Raw genomic sequence first — 20,968 nt, forward strand, 5'->3', positions numbered from 1 at the left:
ATGGCTGGTGCGGGTTTCCTCAAGAGTTTTACTATCTACCAAGCTTTAAAGAAGCAAAGCTGTTTGAGAGAACAGGATAATGTATCCCAGGGTATCCCTGCCTATATTATTACCATCTCCCCAGCCTCCCCCTTCCCCTACCTTACATCTGGGCTGAGAGACAAAAGTTGGAAGGCATAGTCCTGCCTGCTGGTAGCAGATTGCAGATGAAAAGTTCCAAAATCAGTTGGGATCACATGTGGGAAACACCCAGCTTCCTAAACTTGTCTTCATCATTAAAGGTAGATCAATTGCCTGTCAGACTTGTGGGCATCTTTATAGAGCGGAAGAACTAAAACATGGATTATCTTCCCCCCAGGAAACAGATGCAAGAAATACTCTCTCACACAACAACAGTAAGTAAATGTGCTCAATTATGGTTTTAATTATTTGATTCTTTGCCATGCCTGGTAATATGCCCCTTACAGCAAAGATCTGTCTAGAGATCCTCTTTAATTGCCAATTACTCTGCCTTTTAATATCCATCTTAATGCTTCCAGAACACATCTATGGCATCTCTCAAGTGGGGGAAAGAAAAACAGTTATTCAGTGCAAAACAGAACTCTACCTAGAGCATCTAATTGGGCCTCATTGTGTACTTGGTGCCTATTTGCCACCAGGGACCCAGCACTGCCTTTCTGATTGAAAGGAACATCAGTTGAGGGGGAAAAAGGGGGCTGTTAATTTAATCCTTTTGTTTGCTCTTTTATGTAAACTTCTGTGAATCAACTCTCCCATCTCTCTGAGCAGCACCAGGAATGATATTGAAAGCAGTCAAATGAAAAAAAGGAACAGGGAGCCAGCCCAGAAGATGGAGGCTGTTTTTGGTTCTTTTGCTATATGGCTCCAGAAGATGGAGGCTGTTTTTGGTTCTTTTGCTATAAACAGTGGTCAGAAAGCAATGCTTCCTAATTTCTTTCCTCCTTTTGAGCTTTCCTGGTGGTTCAGTGGTAAAGAATCTGCCTCCCAATGCAGGAGATGCGGATCTGATCCCTGGGTCAGGAAGATCCCCCGGGGAAGGAAATGGCTACTCACTCTGGTGTTCTTGCCTAGGAAATCCCATGGACAGAGGAGCCTGGTGGGCTGCAGGTCATGGGGTTGCAAAGAACCAGACACTTAGCACCTAAACAACAACAACTCATCTTTCTTTAGCACCTGACCAAAAAAAAAAAACTTTGTAAGAAATGCATGTCACCCCTTCGATAAAGTTATCCTGCAACCCGGATTCATAGGTTGTCAGGCATAAGATTCTTGCCTTGGCGTGTCACACACCTGCTGTGTGCCGAGCACTGCACTGAGTGCACCGTGTCAGCTTCCCCCTTAGTTTCCACTGCAGCCCTGGAAGATGAACAATCTCTTGCACTCCAAGGCACAGAAGACAAATGACTTGTCTAAGATCACACGATTAATAGCTGCCAGGGCCAAGACTCCAGCACAGGTTGTGTCTGGCTGACTCTTTTCTCTTCCAATCAAAAAATTGGCGATAACAACAAATATGAGGACTTCATTTAGAATAAATGTGTTCAGTTTCATAAAGAAAATGATGAAGCAGTCACTTAACTCAGTGCTTCAATTGCTCTTACAACGTAGTGATAAACTTCACAAATTGTTACAGTGCCTACCTAAGAATGGCTGTAGGTTTCAGCCCTGCCTGTCACTGAGCCTAATGGCTATATGAAGCACATTTGGCCACAGTGGGGGCTTTTTCTTTTGTAGCATCCTTTTTAAGACTTGAAAAAATATATCCCTGGACTTCCCTGCAGAAGTGGCAAGTGGGCTTGTTCTCTGAACCTTGACTGTTCTCTCTGAAGGCAAAGACAGTGCCCAGCTCCCCTCAGCAGCCCAGGGAACCAGAAGACAGTGAAGGCTCTACGTTGACCGTTGAGTGGCTTCCCCTGATCTCTGCAGCAGCAGCATCTTCTGGGCAGAGGGTGACAGATTAGGTGCCTGATTGTCTAGGTGCTAAAGCACAACAGAAAGCGGGAAAACAAGGAAGCCAAGTTCTCGCATCAGCCCTGCCCCTGATCCAGAGAGCAGTGGCACACCTCCAGTGCAGAGTGTGCTTTCTAAGAAAAGGGGACAAGTGGGCTGCTGTGTAATGTCTACCTCTTGAGCCCATTCCCCCCAGCTGGGGTCACTCACTCCATCTGTGGTCTCTCCCCAGCAGTGCTACTATGCAATCCGCATCTTTGCCGGACAGGACCCCTCCTGCGTGTGGGTCGGATGGGTGACTCCGGATTATCACTTGTACAGTGAAAAGTTTGACCTGAATAAAAACTGTACTGTGACTGTTACTCTGGGGGACGAAAGAGGCCGAGTCCACGAAAGGTAAGAGGACTTCCAAGGGGCAGGTTTGGCCATCAGGTTCCTCCCTCCCTCATCCAGCAGTCTTTTTCCTCTCTCCGCTCACAACTCAAAGAAGGAAACAACCCAACTTCTATATTAAAAAGGGAAAAAAAGTACAGGCTTAAAATCCTTGAGTGAATGAGCTTGGGGTGGGGTGGTGGAGAGCGTACTATGGTGGGAGAAGTTATTATCAGCCAGAATAAAGGGCAGTTTCATTACATATATAAAACATGGCCCAGGAATGGGAAATACAGATGGACAATTGAGAGGTCTAAGCTCCCTCTAAGTCTTTTCTCTGTGATTTCTGGGCAAATCCCAATTTCTGCAACATTAGAAAAAGGCAGAGAAAAATCCTCAGGTGCTTGAGGGAAATCAGTTCCAAAGAAATAAAAAGAGGTACCACATCACACACGGCAGTTGATCAACTCAGGACTCCCCATCCTAAAAGGTGTCAATGGCTGGAAGAATAAAGACCATCAAAGAGACATGACGAATTCAGTTCAGTTCAGTTCAGTGGCTCAGTAGTGTCCGACTCTTTGCAACCCCAAGAATCGCAGCACGCCAGGCCTCCCTGTCCATCACCAACTCCCGGAGTTCACTCAGACTCAAGTCCATCGACTCAGTGATGCCATCCAGTCATCTCATCCTCGGTCATCCCCTTCTCCTCCTGCCCCCAATCCCTCCCAGCATCCGACTCTTTTCCAATGAGTCAACTCTTCACATGAGGTGGCCAAAGTACTGGAGTTTCAGCTTTAGCAGCATTCCCTCCAAAGAAATCCCAGGGCTGATCGCCTTCAGAATGGACTGGTTGGATCTCCTTGCAGTCCAAGGGACTCTCAAGAGTCTTCTCCAACACCACAATTCAAAAGCATCAGTTCTTCGGTGCTAAGCTTTCTTCACAGTCCAACTCTCACATCCATACATGACCACTGGAAAAAACCATAGCCTTGACTAGATGGACCTTTGTTGGCAAAGTAATGTCTCTGCTTTTCAACATGCTAACTAGGTTGGTCATAACTTTCCTTCCAAGGAGTAAGCGTCTTTTAATTTCATGGCTGCAGTAAGAATTAGGGATCTTAAAGGAAAACATGTCTTAGGTGCACCCATATCCTCCCACCAGTCCACTAGAACTGCCATCAGAAAAGAGATCTTTGGCTTTGGCCAGCAATGCCCCAGAGATGAACCAGCAGACTTTATTTCCACCTCAGTGAGATTTGCCAGAGTCCTTGCCCATACAGACTTATATAGAAATGTAAGAAGTTGGTCGTCATGCTGACCTTTATCCCTAAAAAGTCAGGATGTTTTGCAATCAATGCTCTTTAGATGCTACTTGCTCATCAAAGACTAGGGGCTGAGGTCAGGCGGGACTGCCGTGTCCTGGGAGACCATTGTGGTGGGCAGTTAAGAGGACAGAGTTTGGAAGCAAATTGCCCCCGTTTTAAACTGGGTTCCAGTGCTTTCTAGAGGTGTGACTTTGGGCCTGTTACTTAACCACCTTGGGTCTAAATCTCCTCATCTATAAAATGAGAATAATAGTTCTAATCTAACAGAGTGTTATGACGATTGAGATAAAACATAGATAAGTGCCTACAACAGTGCCTTGACCCAAGTACTCAATAAACATCACTCTCATTACCATTACTGAGTGTCCATCATGTTATAAGACCCAGAGGAGATGCTGTAACCAAATGCAACATCCTGGTATGGTTACAAAGAAAAGTATGTGAAAGCCCTTGTCCAGTCCAGACTTTACTCTTCAGCCAAAAGAACAAGAAGCCAGACGGTCTCCTCCCAGCTGGGTCTCTTGCCCCAGTTTTCTGGCTGTGCCACACCAGACTGATAATTGTATTTATCTGAGCCTCAGTCCACGTTCACTGAGAAAAGTATGTGACACATTGGCACCTGGAATAAGAGGCACTAAATAGTAGGTGCTCAGTAACTTCACTTCACTTCAATAACGCTTGGTTCTTTGTCTTGTATAATAAGAAATAAACACGGGATTGATTTTCAGATGCTTCTGAGCATTTCAAATTTGAGCCCTTTAACATAGGACCAAAGTGTAGCACTTCACACTCCCATGACTTTCATACGTTATTAACTGGATTCTGTAGTCATCAATGTACTTAGTACTCTAATCACTGAAAAGTAGTAGTAACACAGCTGCAGTTTAACCTTAATGAAAATCTAGCAATGGCTATAACTCACTTGAAAGGAGCAATTTGCACTGGCTCTGCCTGAGGGTATTTACACTGGGAAACCAGCCCCACTGGTGCCCTAGAGAAGAGGCAGGCAGAGGAGGTGAAGGCATGCTTATAAAGGGGATTTCTAGCTGTTGGGGAAAGCGATAGACTTAGAGAATCAGAAAGAACCTGGAAGAATTCTAATCAAACTCTTGGCTTTCCAAGGCAAAATCAGATCGACCTTAGGAAGTTGAAAGGGCTGATATAGTGTCCCATGTAGAGTCACTTTCTCCTTTGTGTGTGCTTAGTCACTCAGTTGTGTCCCACTCTTTGCAGCCCCATGGACTACAGCCCGCCAGACTCCTCTGTCCATGGGGATTCTCGGGCCAAGAATACCAGAGTGCGTTGCTATGCCCTCCTCCAGGGGATCTTCCCAGCCCAGGGATTGAACCCAGGTCTCCTGCATTGCAGGCAGATTCTTTACCATCTGAGCCACTAGGGAAGTCCTTTAGCCTGAGATAAGTCATTTGATGCAACTTTAAGTTCTCAGGTCCCTCAGATGGACACACCAGGGCTGGGCTTGCCCTCAGCTGTCATAAGCAGCTCTGGGAACTCATGTACTGCTTCTCCAGAGCCCATCCAGTGGTTGAAATCTTACCATTAAGAAATTGGGCTTTGGGGCTTCAAAATCTTCTGGTTATTATAGTTGGCATTTTCATCTAAATGCCTATGATGGAGTTTTCTTCGTGGGAGTGGTAGCCAGCTAGCTGAGAAAGGTACCCAAGTGCGTAGGTGTGGAAGGGTGAGGGTGCAGAAGGCAGGACTCCAGACAGCTGGGAGGGCAGGTAGTACAGGTCAGGAGGTGAGAGGACATCAGAGGTTGACCTTAGCTACTTTGCAAGTCTTCCGTGGCCCAGACCTGCCATCCTAGGGAACATGGGCCTGCATCTCAAGTGTCCAGTGGCCTTTTGCCCTGGCACTGGGCTGGGGCTCAGGACACAGACCTTTTTGTTCCTACCTCTTATACCAAACCTCTAAGTCCACGCGCACCTTAGTTCTCCCCTCTAATGCTGTGGTCCCTGATAGCTGTGTCAGCAACGTGAATTGACAGTGAGCCAGGAAACAGATTACCTGAACACTCTGTTCTTTGAAACAGATAGGTTGCCACATTCCTAAACTCAGTGAATTCACTTAAGAAAAACAATTATTGAGGGCTGATGGGAAAGCTTCCCTGGAGGCTTTGGGGGCATTTCAGTCCTGAGTCTTGACTGCAAACTGCCCCAGTCCAGGTTATTCTTTGTCTTTTGCTCTCTTTGGCTCCTAGCGTGAAACGCAGCAACTGCTACATGGTCTGGGGTGGGGACATCGTGGCTACATCCCAAAGAGCGAGTCGCAGCAATGTGGACCTGGAGATCGGCTGCCTTGTGGATCTGGCGATGGGCATGTTGTCCTTTTCAGCCAACGGGAGGGAACTTGGCACCTGCTACCAGGTAGGAGTGGCATCGGGGACCATGACAGTGGCATCCCAGGCCCCAGTGCTCAGGGCTCTGCTCCTGTCTTCTGTGTGGTTGGCATCTTCACCACAACACATGGAGTTGATGTACCTACGTGGGCCAAGGCCATCTAGGAAAACAGACAAGAACAAAGTGACTTCATTTTGTTCAGAGAGGGAAAGATCTTAGTTACTGGTTGATTGGAAATGCTGGTCATCTTTCTAGCAGATGAGAAGGCTTTTCTGTGGCGCTGGGCTCTGAAAGGCTATTCATTAATTCCATCAGTATTTCCTGTGCAACGTTCACATTACCTACACTGTATAAGATGCGAAGTCTAAAAGGTCAACGGAGATAGTCCTTGCTTTAAGAAACTTCTGTGCTCAAAATATAGACCTATAAAAACTGATTAATTTGCCAGGGAGTATTCCCTTTGCAAAAAAGGTTATTCTCATTCACTATGGCTTCTTTGCAGGGTCCTTAAAAAACTGCATTTATATAAATAATGTATCTCCCTCTTTCACTGACTATAAACTGACAGAACTCCTTGGGGAAACTATCAACTGTATACATGTAGGTTTACCTGTCATTAACCACAAGAAAGCTAATCTGCTTTAAGTTGGGTTTTTCACCTTTGATGGCCAAGTAAGCTTGGGAAAAGCCACAAATTATATCTTCCTTTGGAAGTTTTGCAGTTTAAGTGTTAATACAGGAAAACTTTAAGAAATGGTTCAGAAAGAAACCTAGCCAACCATTTCTCATTTAATCAAGAAAGCTTTTTTTAAAAAATTTAATAATTAGTAATATTCTATCAGCCCAGAGTTCTACAGAGCATACTATGAGAAAGGCTAAGTTAAGGAATTAAATATCTGTATTAAACCTTCTTGACACTTCAAAGGTAGAATGGAAAGCTTCCTATATGTATGGATAGAGTGTTATCCAAGTTCAGAGAAGGAGGAGTCTGCTTCCATGGAAAGTGGTCAAGAAAAATTTATTACAGAGAAATCTTGATTATGAAACAGAATACTTCCAGGTAGAGAGAGAGAGGCATGTACTTGGTTGAAAGAAGGGCACAAAAGCATAATGGAGATGAAGGCATAAGAGATGTTTATGTTTGAAGAATGATGGACAGATTAGAATGGGTAATGGTTGGTGGTAACAAATTTGGAAAGGTAGGGAGGAATTAGGAAGCAATGAGGAACTCCGAAAGAGTTCTCAGGACAATGGCAAACAGTGTTGAGGGGAGCTCAGCCAACTGCTGCTGCTGCTGCTAAGTCACTTCAGTCGTGTCCGACTCTGCGACCCCATAGACGGCAGCCCACCAGGCTCCTCCGTCCCTTGGATTCTCCAGGCAAGAATACTGCAGTGGGTTGCCATTTCCTTCTCCAATGCATGCATGCATGCATGTAAGTCTCTTCAGTCGTGTCCAACTCTGTGTGATCCCATAGACAGCAGCCCACCAGGCTCCTCCATCCCTTGGATTCTCCAGGCAAGAGTACTGGAGTGGGTTGCCATTTCCTTCTCCAATGCATGCATGCATGCTAAGTCACTTCAGTCGTGTCCGATTCTATGCGACCCTATGGACAGCAGCCCACCAGGCTTCTCTGTCCACAGGATTCTCTAAGTAAGAATACTGGAGTTGGTTGCCATTTCCTTCTCCAGCTCAGCCAAATACAGGAGATAAAAAGCTCTGCTATAAATGGCTCCTGTGTCAATGGCTAAACCCCAGATTCCAGAATCAGCCCCAGGTTACAGCCTGCAGGCTGAAAAGCCGCTAGGCAGCCATTTGTCTGGCTTGTGGTTTGAAGAGCAGGGGTCTGTAGCTGCCCCAAATCTGAAATGTTAAGTGACTGAAAACACCGGCAGAGCTCTTTATGGGGGCCAGGGACAGCCTGCCAGTGTGGCGGTCTTCCCCAGGACCTCCTGCAGTGGGTAGCCCCCTGCACACTACACTGGGGCTCTTCCTCCTCCTGGAAAGAAGTGGAATCATCACCACTACCCAGCAGCTGGGACCCCACCAACTGCTCCCAGAAAGCGGCCTTTGCAAATTCAGACTTTGAAGCAGAAAGTAACGTACTGTTCTTCCAGTACTTTCTCATGATTCCACCTTCCCCTCCCCTCTTAAGTCCCCTGAGAGGAGGCTTATATACATTACTACCGTCCTTCAGAATCCATTAGCTTTTTTCCATTAACTTTTGAAATGAGTTTGACTAAAAAGGTCCTCCCTGAGCTGCTGAGAGTTCCAAGACATCTAATCACATTTAAGGTCCCTAAATAAATAAATAAAACCCAACCCACGGCATTTGCAACAGCAATGACTTGCCTGCTTCAGGAAAGAGCCTGTGATGATAAGAAGATGTTACAACAAAGAGCAGATCCTGTGCCATTTGTGTGCTATCTTTCACAGCAGTTCCTGGATGATGTGAAGCTGGTCAGTTTTCTGAGCTGCTAATTGGTATCTGCGCCCCAGAGTGGATGGTGTTACTCCAAGTGTGTAAATCCTCATGACTCTGCTCAGGGCTTCCAACCAGCTCCCACCCTGGGGTGGGAATGGGGAGGAGGTCAGGGCTCTGAGCAGGGACCTCCAGAAACTTCCGCACACCCAGCCCCCTTCTCATTCCTGGCGAGACAGTTAACGTGTCCAGCCATGTGTCTGGTCTCCCAGCCCTGGGATAATTGTTATTCTGCAGTTGTAGCCATTTTCATTTTTCAATTATCTTGAGCAGAGCAGGGTAGTAATATTTATACACTGGCTTTCCGTTCAGAAAGGACCAGTAACCAAAATAATAAGAGAGGGATTCTCTCCAAGGTTTCCAGACCTCCCCATTAAATACTGCTACACAATCTGAAAAGCTTTTTCTGTCTCACTTAATGTAATCATGGGAGAAATGAGAAATAAAATGTATGTTCAAGAGATAGTCCTCACTGCCATCCCAGCCGCACAGCTCTGCGAGCAGAGGCCAGCTGTAAGATTCAGATTTACGAGAGGGGTTACCTTTCAATTCAGGCTGTTACCTACGCCCTGACCTTCACACATGATTAGAGACAGAATGTCCATCACTGCAAAGACAAAGTAGATCAGCCAGCGATAAAAAGTACCTTAAACACAAAGGGAAGAAAGTCCATGGCACTTCGTGGCAGCCTCAAATCTGGACTCGCTGCTTATTCTGTCTGCTTATTCTGTCAGGCTGCAGTACCCCCTTCCAGAATATAAGCTCCTTGAGGGCGGGGGCTGCCTCCCCTGGCGGGTTCACTCCTGTATCCCTGCACGTGAGACTGTGGTACCTGGCACCCAGGGAGTGCTTGCTAAGTATTTGTTATTAAACCGACCAACTTGGCTGGGAACCCACTAGATTTTTAGTTGCTGCCTAACAAATTACCACAGAATTAGCAGCTTCAAGTAGCATCTGTTTATCATTTCATGGTTTTGTAGATTTGACTGGGTTCTCTGCCCAGGTCCACACAAGGCCAAAATCAAGGTGTCAGCTGGACTGAGCTGGCTCTGTCCTGAGGCTCTGGGCAACTTCCCTTGCAAGCTCCTTCATGTCGTCAGCAGGATCCAGCTGTGGCTGTGGGCAGAGGTTCCGAGGTCCCCACTTCCTTGGTGGCTGACCCCTCTCTGCTCCCAGAGGTGCCCACATTCCTTCCCACGTGGTCCCTTCCATCCTTAAAGCCAACAAGGGCACACCTGGTTCTTCTCATGCTTTGACTCTCTGATTTTCCCTTCTGCCCCCAGCAAGAGAAAACACTTGGTTTTAAGAATTAGTGCAATTGGATTAGGCCCACAAGGCCATTGTCTCTATCTTAAGGTCAGCTTGTTAGTAGCCTTGCTAACAGAATCAGTTTTGCCCCATGGCATCCAGGATCACAGGACTAACCAAGGGGTCACGAGGGCTGTCTAGGATATTCCACTTACCGCACCATCAGTTGCAGTTTCTTTCCTTATGGACACCCATCAGGTGCTCACACCTGTGTGTTCTTATTTTAGTGATTGAAGAAAAGTTTCCATTGTACATTGTGGTGGGAATGTACTCTGAGGGTAGAAATAAACCAACCCCAGAGCATCCATCCTACATGTTTTCAAGGACCTCCTCTCTGCAGGAAGTTTGAGGAGGACCCTGCCATTTGACTGGGTAGCTTATGACATTTGCAGGGATCATTCCTGAGAGACCTAAAAATGTGCCACTTTCTTTAGCCTGTCACTCCCCATCATGGTACAATTTAGTTCAGCATCAGAAATCTCTGAGTGAGTGCATTTCTCTCTCTTCCACCTGGCTGATTCAGGCAAAGTTTTCTCACCCACCAGACCTCTACTTGCTTCAAGTTGCAATGACATGAGAGGCACACATTGTTCTAGAATGTTACCTGTTAGAGTATTTGAGAAATCTGGGGCCGGCCTAAAGATGACTCTTGCCTTGTGACCAAAGTAGCACAGCAGCAAATCAGAATTTCCCATTTGTGTCTCTCACCCATAAACCCAGATCCTGGCACAAAGCAGGTATGAGATAGGCACTAAATAACTGTTGAATGTCCTCAGCAAAGCTTATTTTAGACATAGCCTAAGCAGTTCTCAGAGAAGGCAATGGCACCCCACTCCAGTACTCTTGCCTGGAAAATCCCATGGACAGAAGAGCCTGGAAGGCTGCAGTCCATGGGATCGCTGAGGGTCGGACATGACTGAGTGACTTCACTTTCACTTTTCACTTTCATGCATTGGAGAAGGAAATGGCAACTCACTCCAGTGTTCTTGCCTGGAGAATCCCAGGGATGGGGGAACCTGGTGGGCTGCCGTCTATGGGGTTGCACAGAGTTGGACACGACTGAAGCGACTTAGCAGCAGCAGGCAGTTCTAGCAGCTCCGTCCCTACCTGTTAGTTTTACTAGCATCATCCTTTCATAATCATCCAGAGGTACCTGAAGCATCAGGTATAAAGCAACTGTCTTATCTGAAATGTGAGCTCACTGCAGTGTGCTTGAATGCCATATGCTGGGAACAAGCCTGGTATTTAACCAGTCTGGCCTCTTCATCATAAGCCAACAGCTCTGAACCAGACAATCCTTTAAGTCACTTCCAGTCTTAAAAATGTGTTTATAAATATTATGTCTAAATGCATTGAGGAAGTTTATTATTTACAGGAAGCCTGTAACAAATATCCTGGCAGAAAGGAAAATCACTGTACTCATTTTCTATTGCCTCATAACAAATTACCACAAACTCAGTGACTTAAAGGGCCTCCCAGGTGACTCAGATGGTAAAGAATCTGCCTGCAGTGCAGAAGACCCAGGTTCAGTCCCTGGGTCGGGAACATCCCCCTGGAGAAAAGAATGCAACCCTCTCTAATATTCTTGTCTGAAGAATTCCATGGACGGAGGAGCCTGGCGGGCTATAGTCCATGGAGTCGCAAAGAGTCAGACACAACTGAACAACTAACACTTTCACTTTACTTTCAGTGACTTAGAAGCATTCATTCATTGTCCCATGGTGTCCATGGGTCAGGAGTCAGGACACAATTTATCTGGGTCCCAAGCTCAGCATCTCCCAAGGCTGCAGTCAAGTTGTCAGCCAGGCTGCATTCTATTCTGGAGCTTAGGGTCCTTTTCTAAGTTCATGTAGTTGTTGGCAGAAATTCAGTTGCTTGCATTTGTAAAACTCAGGCTCCATTTCTTGCTGGCTGAAGCCAGGAGCTTACCACTTTCAGCCCCATGAAACCCCCTAGAACTCCTTGCCACATGGCCCTCTCAAAACAAGGCAGCTTACTTCTCTAAGGCTATCTGAAGCAACTTCTCCAGTCTGCTGAAATGGAATCATCTGTATAATACAACCAATCAAGGGAGTGGCAGTCCTTTAGCTCTTGCCATATCCTGTTTGCTGGAAACAAGACACAAATTCTAGAAGAGGCGATTGTACAGGGGAGTAACTCACTGGGGGACACTTTTAGGGTATGTCCACAACACCCAGAAGCCCCTCACTTGATGGGTCTGGAGAGTTGTAAGCATATCCTACTGTGTGAATTGCTCAGGCTGCCGTCTGTGGGGTTGCACAGAGTCGGACACAACTGAAGCGACTTAGCAGCAGCAGCAGCAAAGGACTTTAGTTGGTGGGATTAAAGTCGTATTTCTTCTTCTGTGGTTCTCCAAGTCTGATCAAAAGCTCCACATCAAAGTAAATAAGTGATAAATGAAGCCCTCGATGTCATAAACGTATCACATGCCTCATCTAAACACCAGCTAAAAGGCAGTTGGTGAATCTCACACTATATAATGTAAGAAGTAAAATCATGAGTGAGGAAGGGGTGGAGAGAAGTCTAGAGGAGCCAAGTGAGGAGGAGAGGTTTTGAGGGAGGAGACAGGCTCTGGGGGCAGCTTCTTCATGGAAGCACCAGCGGTCCTTGCCTGCAAACTTGGCTCTTGAGTGGGGGCAATTCTCCCTTCAGGGACATCTGACCATCTCTGGAGACATTTTGGATAGTCATGACCATAGTGGGGTGGAGAGTACTACTGACATGTTAGTACGTAGAGGCCAGAGATGCTGGTAACTACAAGGCACAAGACAGCCCTCACACAGAGACTTACTCAGCCCAAACCATCAGTAGGACCGAGGTTGGGACATTCTGCTATAATTCCGCCAGGCTTGCTTGACCAACTCCATGTGCCTTCAGAAAGAATACTGAAGTCACCTCGCTGCCCTCACTCGTCACCTCCCATGGGCAGGAGTAATGCATGATGGTGCTCCCTGAGGGTCAGGAGTCTCCTTGTGAAGAGCAAGTACCCTACCTTGTTCTGTGAGCAGGGCACACACAGCCTCTGGTGGGCAGATGGTAGCTCCCGCCTGTGACTGCCCTCCTGTGCGCTGGAGAAAGCTGCTGGCTTCTCAGTTACCTGAGAGGGAAAATAAAAGGATGTGAGATCACTCAGCCCTGAGTGGAGAGAGGAGTACTGAAGTTAGGAACAGTGACAGTAGCTACCAGTAGGCACCGGGTCTCTGGGAATTTCTGAACAGTGCCCCGTGAGCAGCCAGTTAGCTTTCCTCTTTCCCCTCAAGTTAGAATGAGGGCGTTGATTGAAACACTCATGACTTAGCCCCCTAGGATTTTATAATTCTGGGCAAACCTCTGGATTTGTGTTGGTTTCCAGGTGGAGCCCAATACCAAAGTGTTTCCAGCCGTCTTCCTGCAGCCCACAAGCACCTCTCTGTTTCAGTTTGAACTTGGGAAGCTGAAGGTATTTATCTGTCCCTTGTCTAATGGCTATACATAAGAAGATGCACAGGCCATTATGGGGAGAAGCTCAGGCATGAGGAAACCAGGAAATCTGTGACCTTCTCCTTCTCAAATGCCCCCCTCTACAAACCTCTACACGTCCATGTGAAATTCATGCAGCAGAACAGAGGTTCCCATTTTCCCCTGCTCCCACTTCTTTTGGGTTCTGAAAGGATTAATGGGTGCTCGTATAACCCATTATGTCAGGTCTTTATTAGTGCTGGAAAAGCCCTCATTGGTCCCTGGATGCATTGTCTCTCTCTGATGTACAGTTCACTTTAATGTATGGCTCACTGTTGCTTATTGTGGGCCGAGTGGATTGTGCAGTCACTGAGCATCTCTGAATTGCATGTGTCTGACGCCTTTATGCCTTGCCCCAGAATGCCATGCCCCTGTCGGCAGCCATATTTAAGAGTGAAGAGAAGAACCCCGTCCCGCAGTGCCCGCCACGGCTGGATGTCCAAACCATCCAGCCTGTGCTCTGGAGCCGCATGCCCAGCAGCTTCCTGAAGGTGGAGACGGAGAGGGTGAGCGAGCGCCATGGCTGGGTGGTGCAGTGCCTGGAGCCCCTACAGATGATGGCACTCCACATCCCGGAAGAGAACAGGTAGTACAAGGGCCCATGGCAGAAGGGGAGGGGCCAGGAGGTGGGGAGGCGGAGGCAGGACCCAGCAAGCCCAGGAGGGAAGCGGGAACATCCTCACTGGCCAAGGTCCAGGGTGGTTGCTGATTGCCCAGAAGCGTGGGGTTCTCTTCTCTTTCCCTTCCCCACTTTAACTATTCACTCAGAAACAGGAGCAGGATATTCACGATGATGTGCCAGCCATGGGGCTTTCACTGTAGCTCTGAGTTCTGCACTCAGGGACATTTCCATGCCTTAAATTTTAAAAAGCATGGTTCAGGAATCTGTTATGATGGCAATACTGGGAAGAATAAGGCAAGCCTATTGCTTGGAGAACCAAGAATCAGGCTCCTGGCCCCCCTCCTCATTAAGAGATGCTCCTGTTTTATGGCTTGGGTTCAGTTGAGTGCTGCCACTTGCTGTTTGTGTCTCTTGAGTGATCTACTGATACACCCCAGGCTTCTCATCAATACAGTGAGATCAATGCTCACTAAATGGATTGCTGGGAGGGAAGAAAGGAAGTTGTGTAGGTAAAATCGAGTTCAGTTTCAGTTCAGTTTAGTCACTCAGTTGTGTCCAACTCTGCGACCCCATGGACAGCAGCACACCAGGCCTCCCTATCCATCACCAACTCCCAGAGCTTACTCAGACTCATGTCCATTGAATCCATGATGCCATCTAACCATCTCATCCTCTGTCATTTCCTTCTCCTCCCACCTTCAATCTTTCCCAGCATCAAGGTCTTTTCAAATGAGTTAGCTCTTCGCATGAGGTGGCCAAAGTATTGGAGTTTCAGCTTCAGTGTCAGTCCTTTCAATGAATATTCAGGACTGATTTCCTTTAGGATGGACTGGTTGGATCTCCTTGCAGTTCAAGGGACTCTCACATGTATTCTCCAACACAACAGTTCAAAAGCATCAATCCTTTGGTCCTTAGATTTCTTTATAGTCCAACTCTCACATCCATACATGACTACAGGAAAAGTCATAGTCTTGACTAGATGGACCTTTGTTGACAAAGTAATGTCTCTGCTTTTTAATATGCTGTCTAGGTTGGTCATAACTTTCCTTCCAAGGAATAAGCATCTTTTAATTTCATGGCTGCAATCACCATCTGCAGTTATTTTGGAGCCCCCAAAAATAAAGTCTGACACTGTTTCCACTGTTTCCCCATCTATTTGCCATGAAGTGATGGGACCAGATGCCATGATCTTCGTTTTCTGAATGTTGAGCTTTAAGCCAACTTTTTCACTCTCCACTTTCACTTTCATCAAGAGGCTCTTTAGTTCTTCTTCACTTTCTGCCATAAGGATGGTATCATCTGCATATCTGTGGTTATTGATATTTCTTCCGGCAATCTTGATTCCAGCCTGTGCTTCATCTAGCCCAGCATTTCTCATGATGTACTCTGCAAATAAGTTAAATAAGCAGGGTGACAATATACATCCTTGATGTACTCTTTTTCCTATTTGGAACCAGTCTGTTGTTCCATTTCCAGTTCTAACTGTTGCTTCCTGACCTGCATATAGGTTTCTCAAGAGGCAGGTCAGGTGGTCTGGTATTCCCATCTCTTTCAGAATTTTCCATAGTTTATTGTGATCCACACAGTCAAACACTTTGGCATAATCAATAAAGCAGAAGTAGATGTTTTTCTGGAACTCTCTTGCTTTTTCGATGATCCAGCGGATGTTGGCAATTTGATCTCTGGTTCCTCTGCCTTTTCTAAAACTAGCTTGGACATCTGGAAGTTCACATATTGTTGAAGCCTGGCTTGAAGAATTTTGAGCATTACTTTACTAGTGTGTGAGATGAGTGAGTTCAGTTTATGGACATAGAATTAAGTTTTATTTTTGTAAATGTCATTACCCCTTGATCACTTGGACAGAAAAAAACAGATGGAGGGCAGAGCTACACTGACATCCATGTAGCTCCCACTTAGGTATTCCACTGGGTCATGGACAGCAACAGCAGCACAGGCACTTGTAAGGGAGGAGCAGAAAGGAGTCCTGCCAAGTAAGCTAACTGCAAAGGGTCCTCAGGTTCTCAGTGAGAAGACAAAATGGAAAAATCTAAGCAGAGATCAGAGCCTGTGCCCTGGACCCCCCACACCCATACACAGCTAAAGATTGCTACAGCCAGGATGGAGAAAGTGAACTGACAACACCAACTCACCTCAGGTTGGAAAGTGTTTCCTCTCTGGACAAGAGTCCAGGCATGTGTTTGTTTTCAGGAAGGGGAAATCCCTATGGCTGATGGTAAATTAGAGATTACATGGATGAGGCAGATGGTAGATTGATGGAGAGCTTTAACTACATCTTCTTCAAGGGCTGAGGGTGTCCTTGAGCCTACAAATAAGGCAGAGTCACCTGGCGTGGACCTGATGAATGTTTTCAGTATTGAGGTTTGGACATTTCCCTAATGTTGAGGACTTGGATATTTGGTAAGCTAGTGTCTTCTTTTGGAGAAGGCAATGGCACTCCACTCCAGTACTCTTGCCTGGAAAATCCCATGGACAGAGGAGCCTGGTGGACTACAGTCCATGGGGTCGCTAAGAGTCGGAGACAACTGAGCAACTTCACTTTCAGTTTTCACTTTCATGCATTGGAGAAGGAAATGGCAACCCACTCCAGTATTCTTGCCTGGAGAATCCCAGGGACGGGGGAGCCTGGTGGGCTGCCATCTATGGGGTCGCACAGAGTCGGACACGACTGAAGTGACTTAGTGGTAGTAGTAGTGTCTTCTTTAACTCTTTCAGACTTTTGAGACCTTTATAGTTAGATATAGTGGATTATCAGGAGCTGGGATATGGACCAGAACTGCAAGAGGAATAATAACCTATAAGACCTCTATCTGTTCTGACTTCCTTGGGGGAAATCTGGGGATTCCTAGAGTGAGCACTCTGCTGAATCCTGGCACATGGATTCACACAGAGGAAATTCACATTTCCTCCACATGGAGCAGTTGATTACTTGTCTGTTCCTCAGGTGTGTGGATATCCTGGAGCTCTGCGAGCAGGAGGACCTCATGCGGTTCCATTACCATACGCTGAGACTCTACAGCGCCTTGTGTGCCCTGGGAAACAGCCGGGTGGCCTACGCCCTGTGCAGCCATGTGGACCTCTCCCAACTCTTCTATGCCATTGACAACAAGTACCTCCCTGGCCTCCTGCGCTCAGGCTTCTACGACCTGCTTATCAGCATCCACCTGGCCAGCGCTAAGGAGAGGAAGCTGATGATGAAGAATGAGTACATCATCCCCATCACCAGCACCACCAGGAAAATCCGCCTGTACCCGGATGAGTCCAAGAGGCATGGGCTCCCTGGGGTGGGCCCGAGAACGTGCCTCAAGCCAGGGTTCAGGTTCTCCACCCCCTGCTTCATCACCACCAACGAGGAGCACCAGAAGCAGAGCCCCGAGATTCCCTTGGAGCTTCTCAAGACGAAGGCGCTGGGCATGCTGACGGAGGCAGTGCAGTGCAGCGGGGCTCACCTCCGGGACCCTGTCGGGGGGTCTGTGGAGTTCCAGTTTGTGCCTGTGCTGAAGCTCATCGGAACCCTGCTGGTCATGGGGGTGTTTGATGATGATGACGTTCGGCAGATCCTCCTCCTCATCGACCCCTCTGTGTTTGGGGAGCACAGTGTGGAGACGGAGGAGGGAGCAGAGAAGGAGGAGGTGACGCAGGTGGAGGAGAAGGCTGTGGAGGCTGGGGAGAAGGCCAGCAGGGAGGCCCCCATCAAAGGCTTGTTGCAGACCCGATTACCGGAGTGCGTCAAGCTGCAGGTAACCCGGGGCAGCCAGCATCCTGCCTTTGGGAAGAACTAGGGAGGGAGACAGGGCAGCCTGGTGATGGGGATTGGACTGTGGACATGGGCCTGAATGTGGAGTGGAGCAGAGAGAGAGAGAGAGGGAGAGCGCCCCCTGGTCCTGCTTGTTTCTGAGCTGGAAGGTACTCTCTAGTGAAAGTGAAAGTGTTAGTTGCTCAGTCGTGTTCAACTCTTTGCTGCGCTATGGACTGTAGCCTGCCAGGCTCCTTTCTCCATGGGATTTCCCAGGCAAGAATAGTGGAGTGGGTTGCCATTCCCTTCTCCAGGGGTTCTCTCTGACCCAGGGATCAAACCCAGGTCTTCTGCTTTGCAGGCAGATTCTTTACTGTCTGAGCTACCAAGTCTTCCTAAACCAAAATGAGAATACCAGCCCTCATCAATAAGGCGCCTGCTTTAGAATTGTTTTTCTGGTACCAGTGATAGATTTTCCCTGATCTTATCTCCTACTCCTTGGGACTAAAGGGTTTGTTGGTGAGAACTTGTCTAGAGACAGGGAGGAGCCTTTGGCTGTGGAGTTGACCAAAGGAACTGGGTTATAGGATGGCCACACTCATCACCTACTCTCATGCATTGCCATACCCTGATCACCAGGCTGATGTGGGCCTGTTATACTGGCATTCAAAGAAAATGCCATCTGAGCTAAGAGTCCTACTCACTTAGAGTTGCCCCCTTGGCATCACCTGAGGAACCTCAGTATTTCTCAAAACATAGTCTTACTAGACATGAGCTAGCATCAGTGATGTACTGGGGATGATGGTGACTTTGTCTTTTCAGCGTTGAGAAAAGAGAAATGAAAAGAAATAGAGGAGAAATTAACATAGTGCTGTAAATCAATTGTACTTCAATAATTGGGGAGGGAGGAGGGTGGGGGGTTCAGGATGGGGAACCCGTGTATACCTGTGGCACATTCATGTTGATGTATGGCAAAACCAATACAATATTGTAAAGTAATTAACCTCCAATTAAAATAAATAAATTTATATTAAAAAAAAAACATTTTTTAAAGAGTAAAAAAAAAAGAAAAATGGAGGAGAGGAGTTTGTCTTAGAGGAGTGAGCCTGGTCCAGGCATCCCTGGATTTTAATTCCTGCTCCTTGGCCACTTACTAGCTGAATAAATTTGCCAAGTTAGTAGCCCATCAGTCTTAGCTTTATGATTTGTAAAATGTGGATGATGATATAATAAAACATAATATTAAAATGTTTTATAAACTATAATTTGAAATATATTTAGTATAAAATATATTATAAAAAGTAATCTGCACTTAAGTTCTCTTATCCAGTGTGGTGGTGGTGATTTCATCAAAGCCTTAAATATAGAGCAGAAGCATAACAAATTTCCCATATGTACCTTAAACATTTTACTAAAACATATAAATGTGCTATTCTGGTGGAGGGCCAAGACCTTTTCTTTAATGTGAGTCCCTGACTGGCACATAGAGTTCTCTCCTCCATGGGTGTTACCTGTCATGAACCATCTATGATTGCCAGTCTAGGGTCTTTAAGGTACTGTGAGATCTAGAGATAGTCAAAAGCAAGCTGAGTGCAAAATGCTTCTGGATGTTTATGATTTTCCTAATTTTTTATACTTGTCTAACACTCAATTTTAGCATTTTGTTTTAAAAAAAAAAACTTGCCTTTCTCAGATGCTCCCTAGTCACTCAACTTCGTTTTCCTATTTTATTGACCCACGTGACTTTAAATGGTAATTAAAGTAGAATGGTGTAAGAGATGGGTCCCAGTTTACCTGGTGGGACCAGAGGCTGTCCTGCTAGGCGACAGCACCCCATCACCAGGGGCCTTGCCTGTGCCCAGACACGCCAGAGGGTGCTCCTTAGTCATATGTGTGGTGTTAAGTGGAGATGGGTGAATAGAACTTCTGCTTTAGTAAAAATGTGCAAAAAACACATAAAGTATGGCAAGTGCCTGGCACAGTTTCTGGCCAATAGCTGGTGCTCAGTAAGCTACAGCTGTTGTTTTCCTTATTAGTATAAATTCTAATATGATAAGATTAGCTATAGCAATCCCGATAAATTGATCAAACAGTGCCGATGATAAGCAAAAGCAATGAAAGATTCTGAGAGAAACCAAAGACTCACTTACCCATCACCTAGAACCAGAAGACATCAGGAAAGAGACTCAGTCCTCAGGTGGTCTCTTACTGAGCATAGAGCCCTAGGAGAACGCTCTCCTACATGTCTACTCTGTCTACACAGGCAGACGTGCTCTGTGTCTAATGAGCTCATTTACCTGTTGTAGTTCTGGTCTCAGCAGTGAAGAACTGGGCTCTAGGTTCAAATACTAATCCAGAGTCATCCAGTAATAGCCAACTTGGACTCCAGTAATAGCTCTGTGGTTACTTTGTAACACTGGGCAAGTTCCTCAAATTGTCTAAGCCTCAGTGTTGCCATCTATAGATTGGGAATGATAATTGCATCACCAGTGGACATGAAGTTTTATTATATTCTCACGTGTGTACACTTTTACAGATGTGTGAGCTGCTCAGCTATCTCTGTGACTGTGAGCTGCAGCACCGGGTGGAGGCCATTGTGGCCTTCGGTGACATCTATGTCTCCAAGCTCCAGGAAAATCAGAAGTTCCGCTACAACGAGCTCATGCAGGCCCTGAACATGTCTGCGGCCCTGACCGCCCGGAAGACCAGGGAGTTCCGCTCGCCCCCACAGGAACAGGTGAGAACCTTCCAGCCTGTTCCTAGGGAAGAACTGCACCCTCTGGAGCAGGATACACACAGCCTTTATGTGAAAGGGGGTGGGCAGCCATGAGAGCTAAGGGAGATGGAAAGACCCCAGCCAGCACCAGCAGACAGGCTAGTCCTGGGCTGAGCTGATAAGCATCTGCCAGGCATCTTGGGTGGGAAGATAACCTTCTGAAACCGCATAGGGAGGGGGCCAGCCTTTTTCCCATCCTGCCATCCCACATGCCAGGGCCTCTGTCAGTAAGGCAAAGGCCACATCACATCACATCACTAGACCAGCATCCTGTTTCACCCTTTAGAAGAATTTTTGTCCAGTCCATCCAAAAGCAACTCCTCTCCATCAGAGAGCAACAGAATATGGTCAGCTTTTTCTGATTCATGAGCACAGGTGCACAGTCTTTCTCATCTGAGGGCCCAAACCTCTCACCCAGTTATGGAGACCCCCCTGGAAACTGCCCCCCAACTCCAGCTCCAGGAAGCCTGGGGAGCAGAAG

The 20,968-nt window shown here is 46.8% G+C and overlaps 1 protein-coding gene across 1 annotated transcript in view; it reads left to right on the forward strand.

The window, feature by feature from the left end:
• Positions 1-20,968, forward strand: part of RYR3 (ryanodine receptor 3) — a 386,865-nt gene that overhangs the window by 182,451 nt on the left and 183,446 nt on the right. The window contains exons 29-35 of the mRNA XM_068992826.1: positions 359-395; positions 2,204-2,367; positions 5,890-6,055; positions 13,190-13,276; positions 13,695-13,921; positions 16,920-17,715; positions 20,248-20,448. Coding sequence (XP_068848927.1) covers positions 359-395; positions 2,204-2,367; positions 5,890-6,055; positions 13,190-13,276; positions 13,695-13,921; positions 16,920-17,715; positions 20,248-20,448 — 1,678 coding nt within the window. The remainder of the gene's footprint in view (positions 1-358; positions 396-2,203; positions 2,368-5,889; positions 6,056-13,189; positions 13,277-13,694; positions 13,922-16,919; positions 17,716-20,247; positions 20,449-20,968) is intronic.

The sequence above is a fragment of the Capricornis sumatraensis genome, chromosome 2, assembly GCF_032405125.1.
Source record: "Capricornis sumatraensis isolate serow.1 chromosome 2, serow.2, whole genome shotgun sequence".
Classification (NCBI taxonomy): domain Eukaryota; kingdom Metazoa; phylum Chordata; class Mammalia; order Artiodactyla; family Bovidae; genus Capricornis; species Capricornis sumatraensis.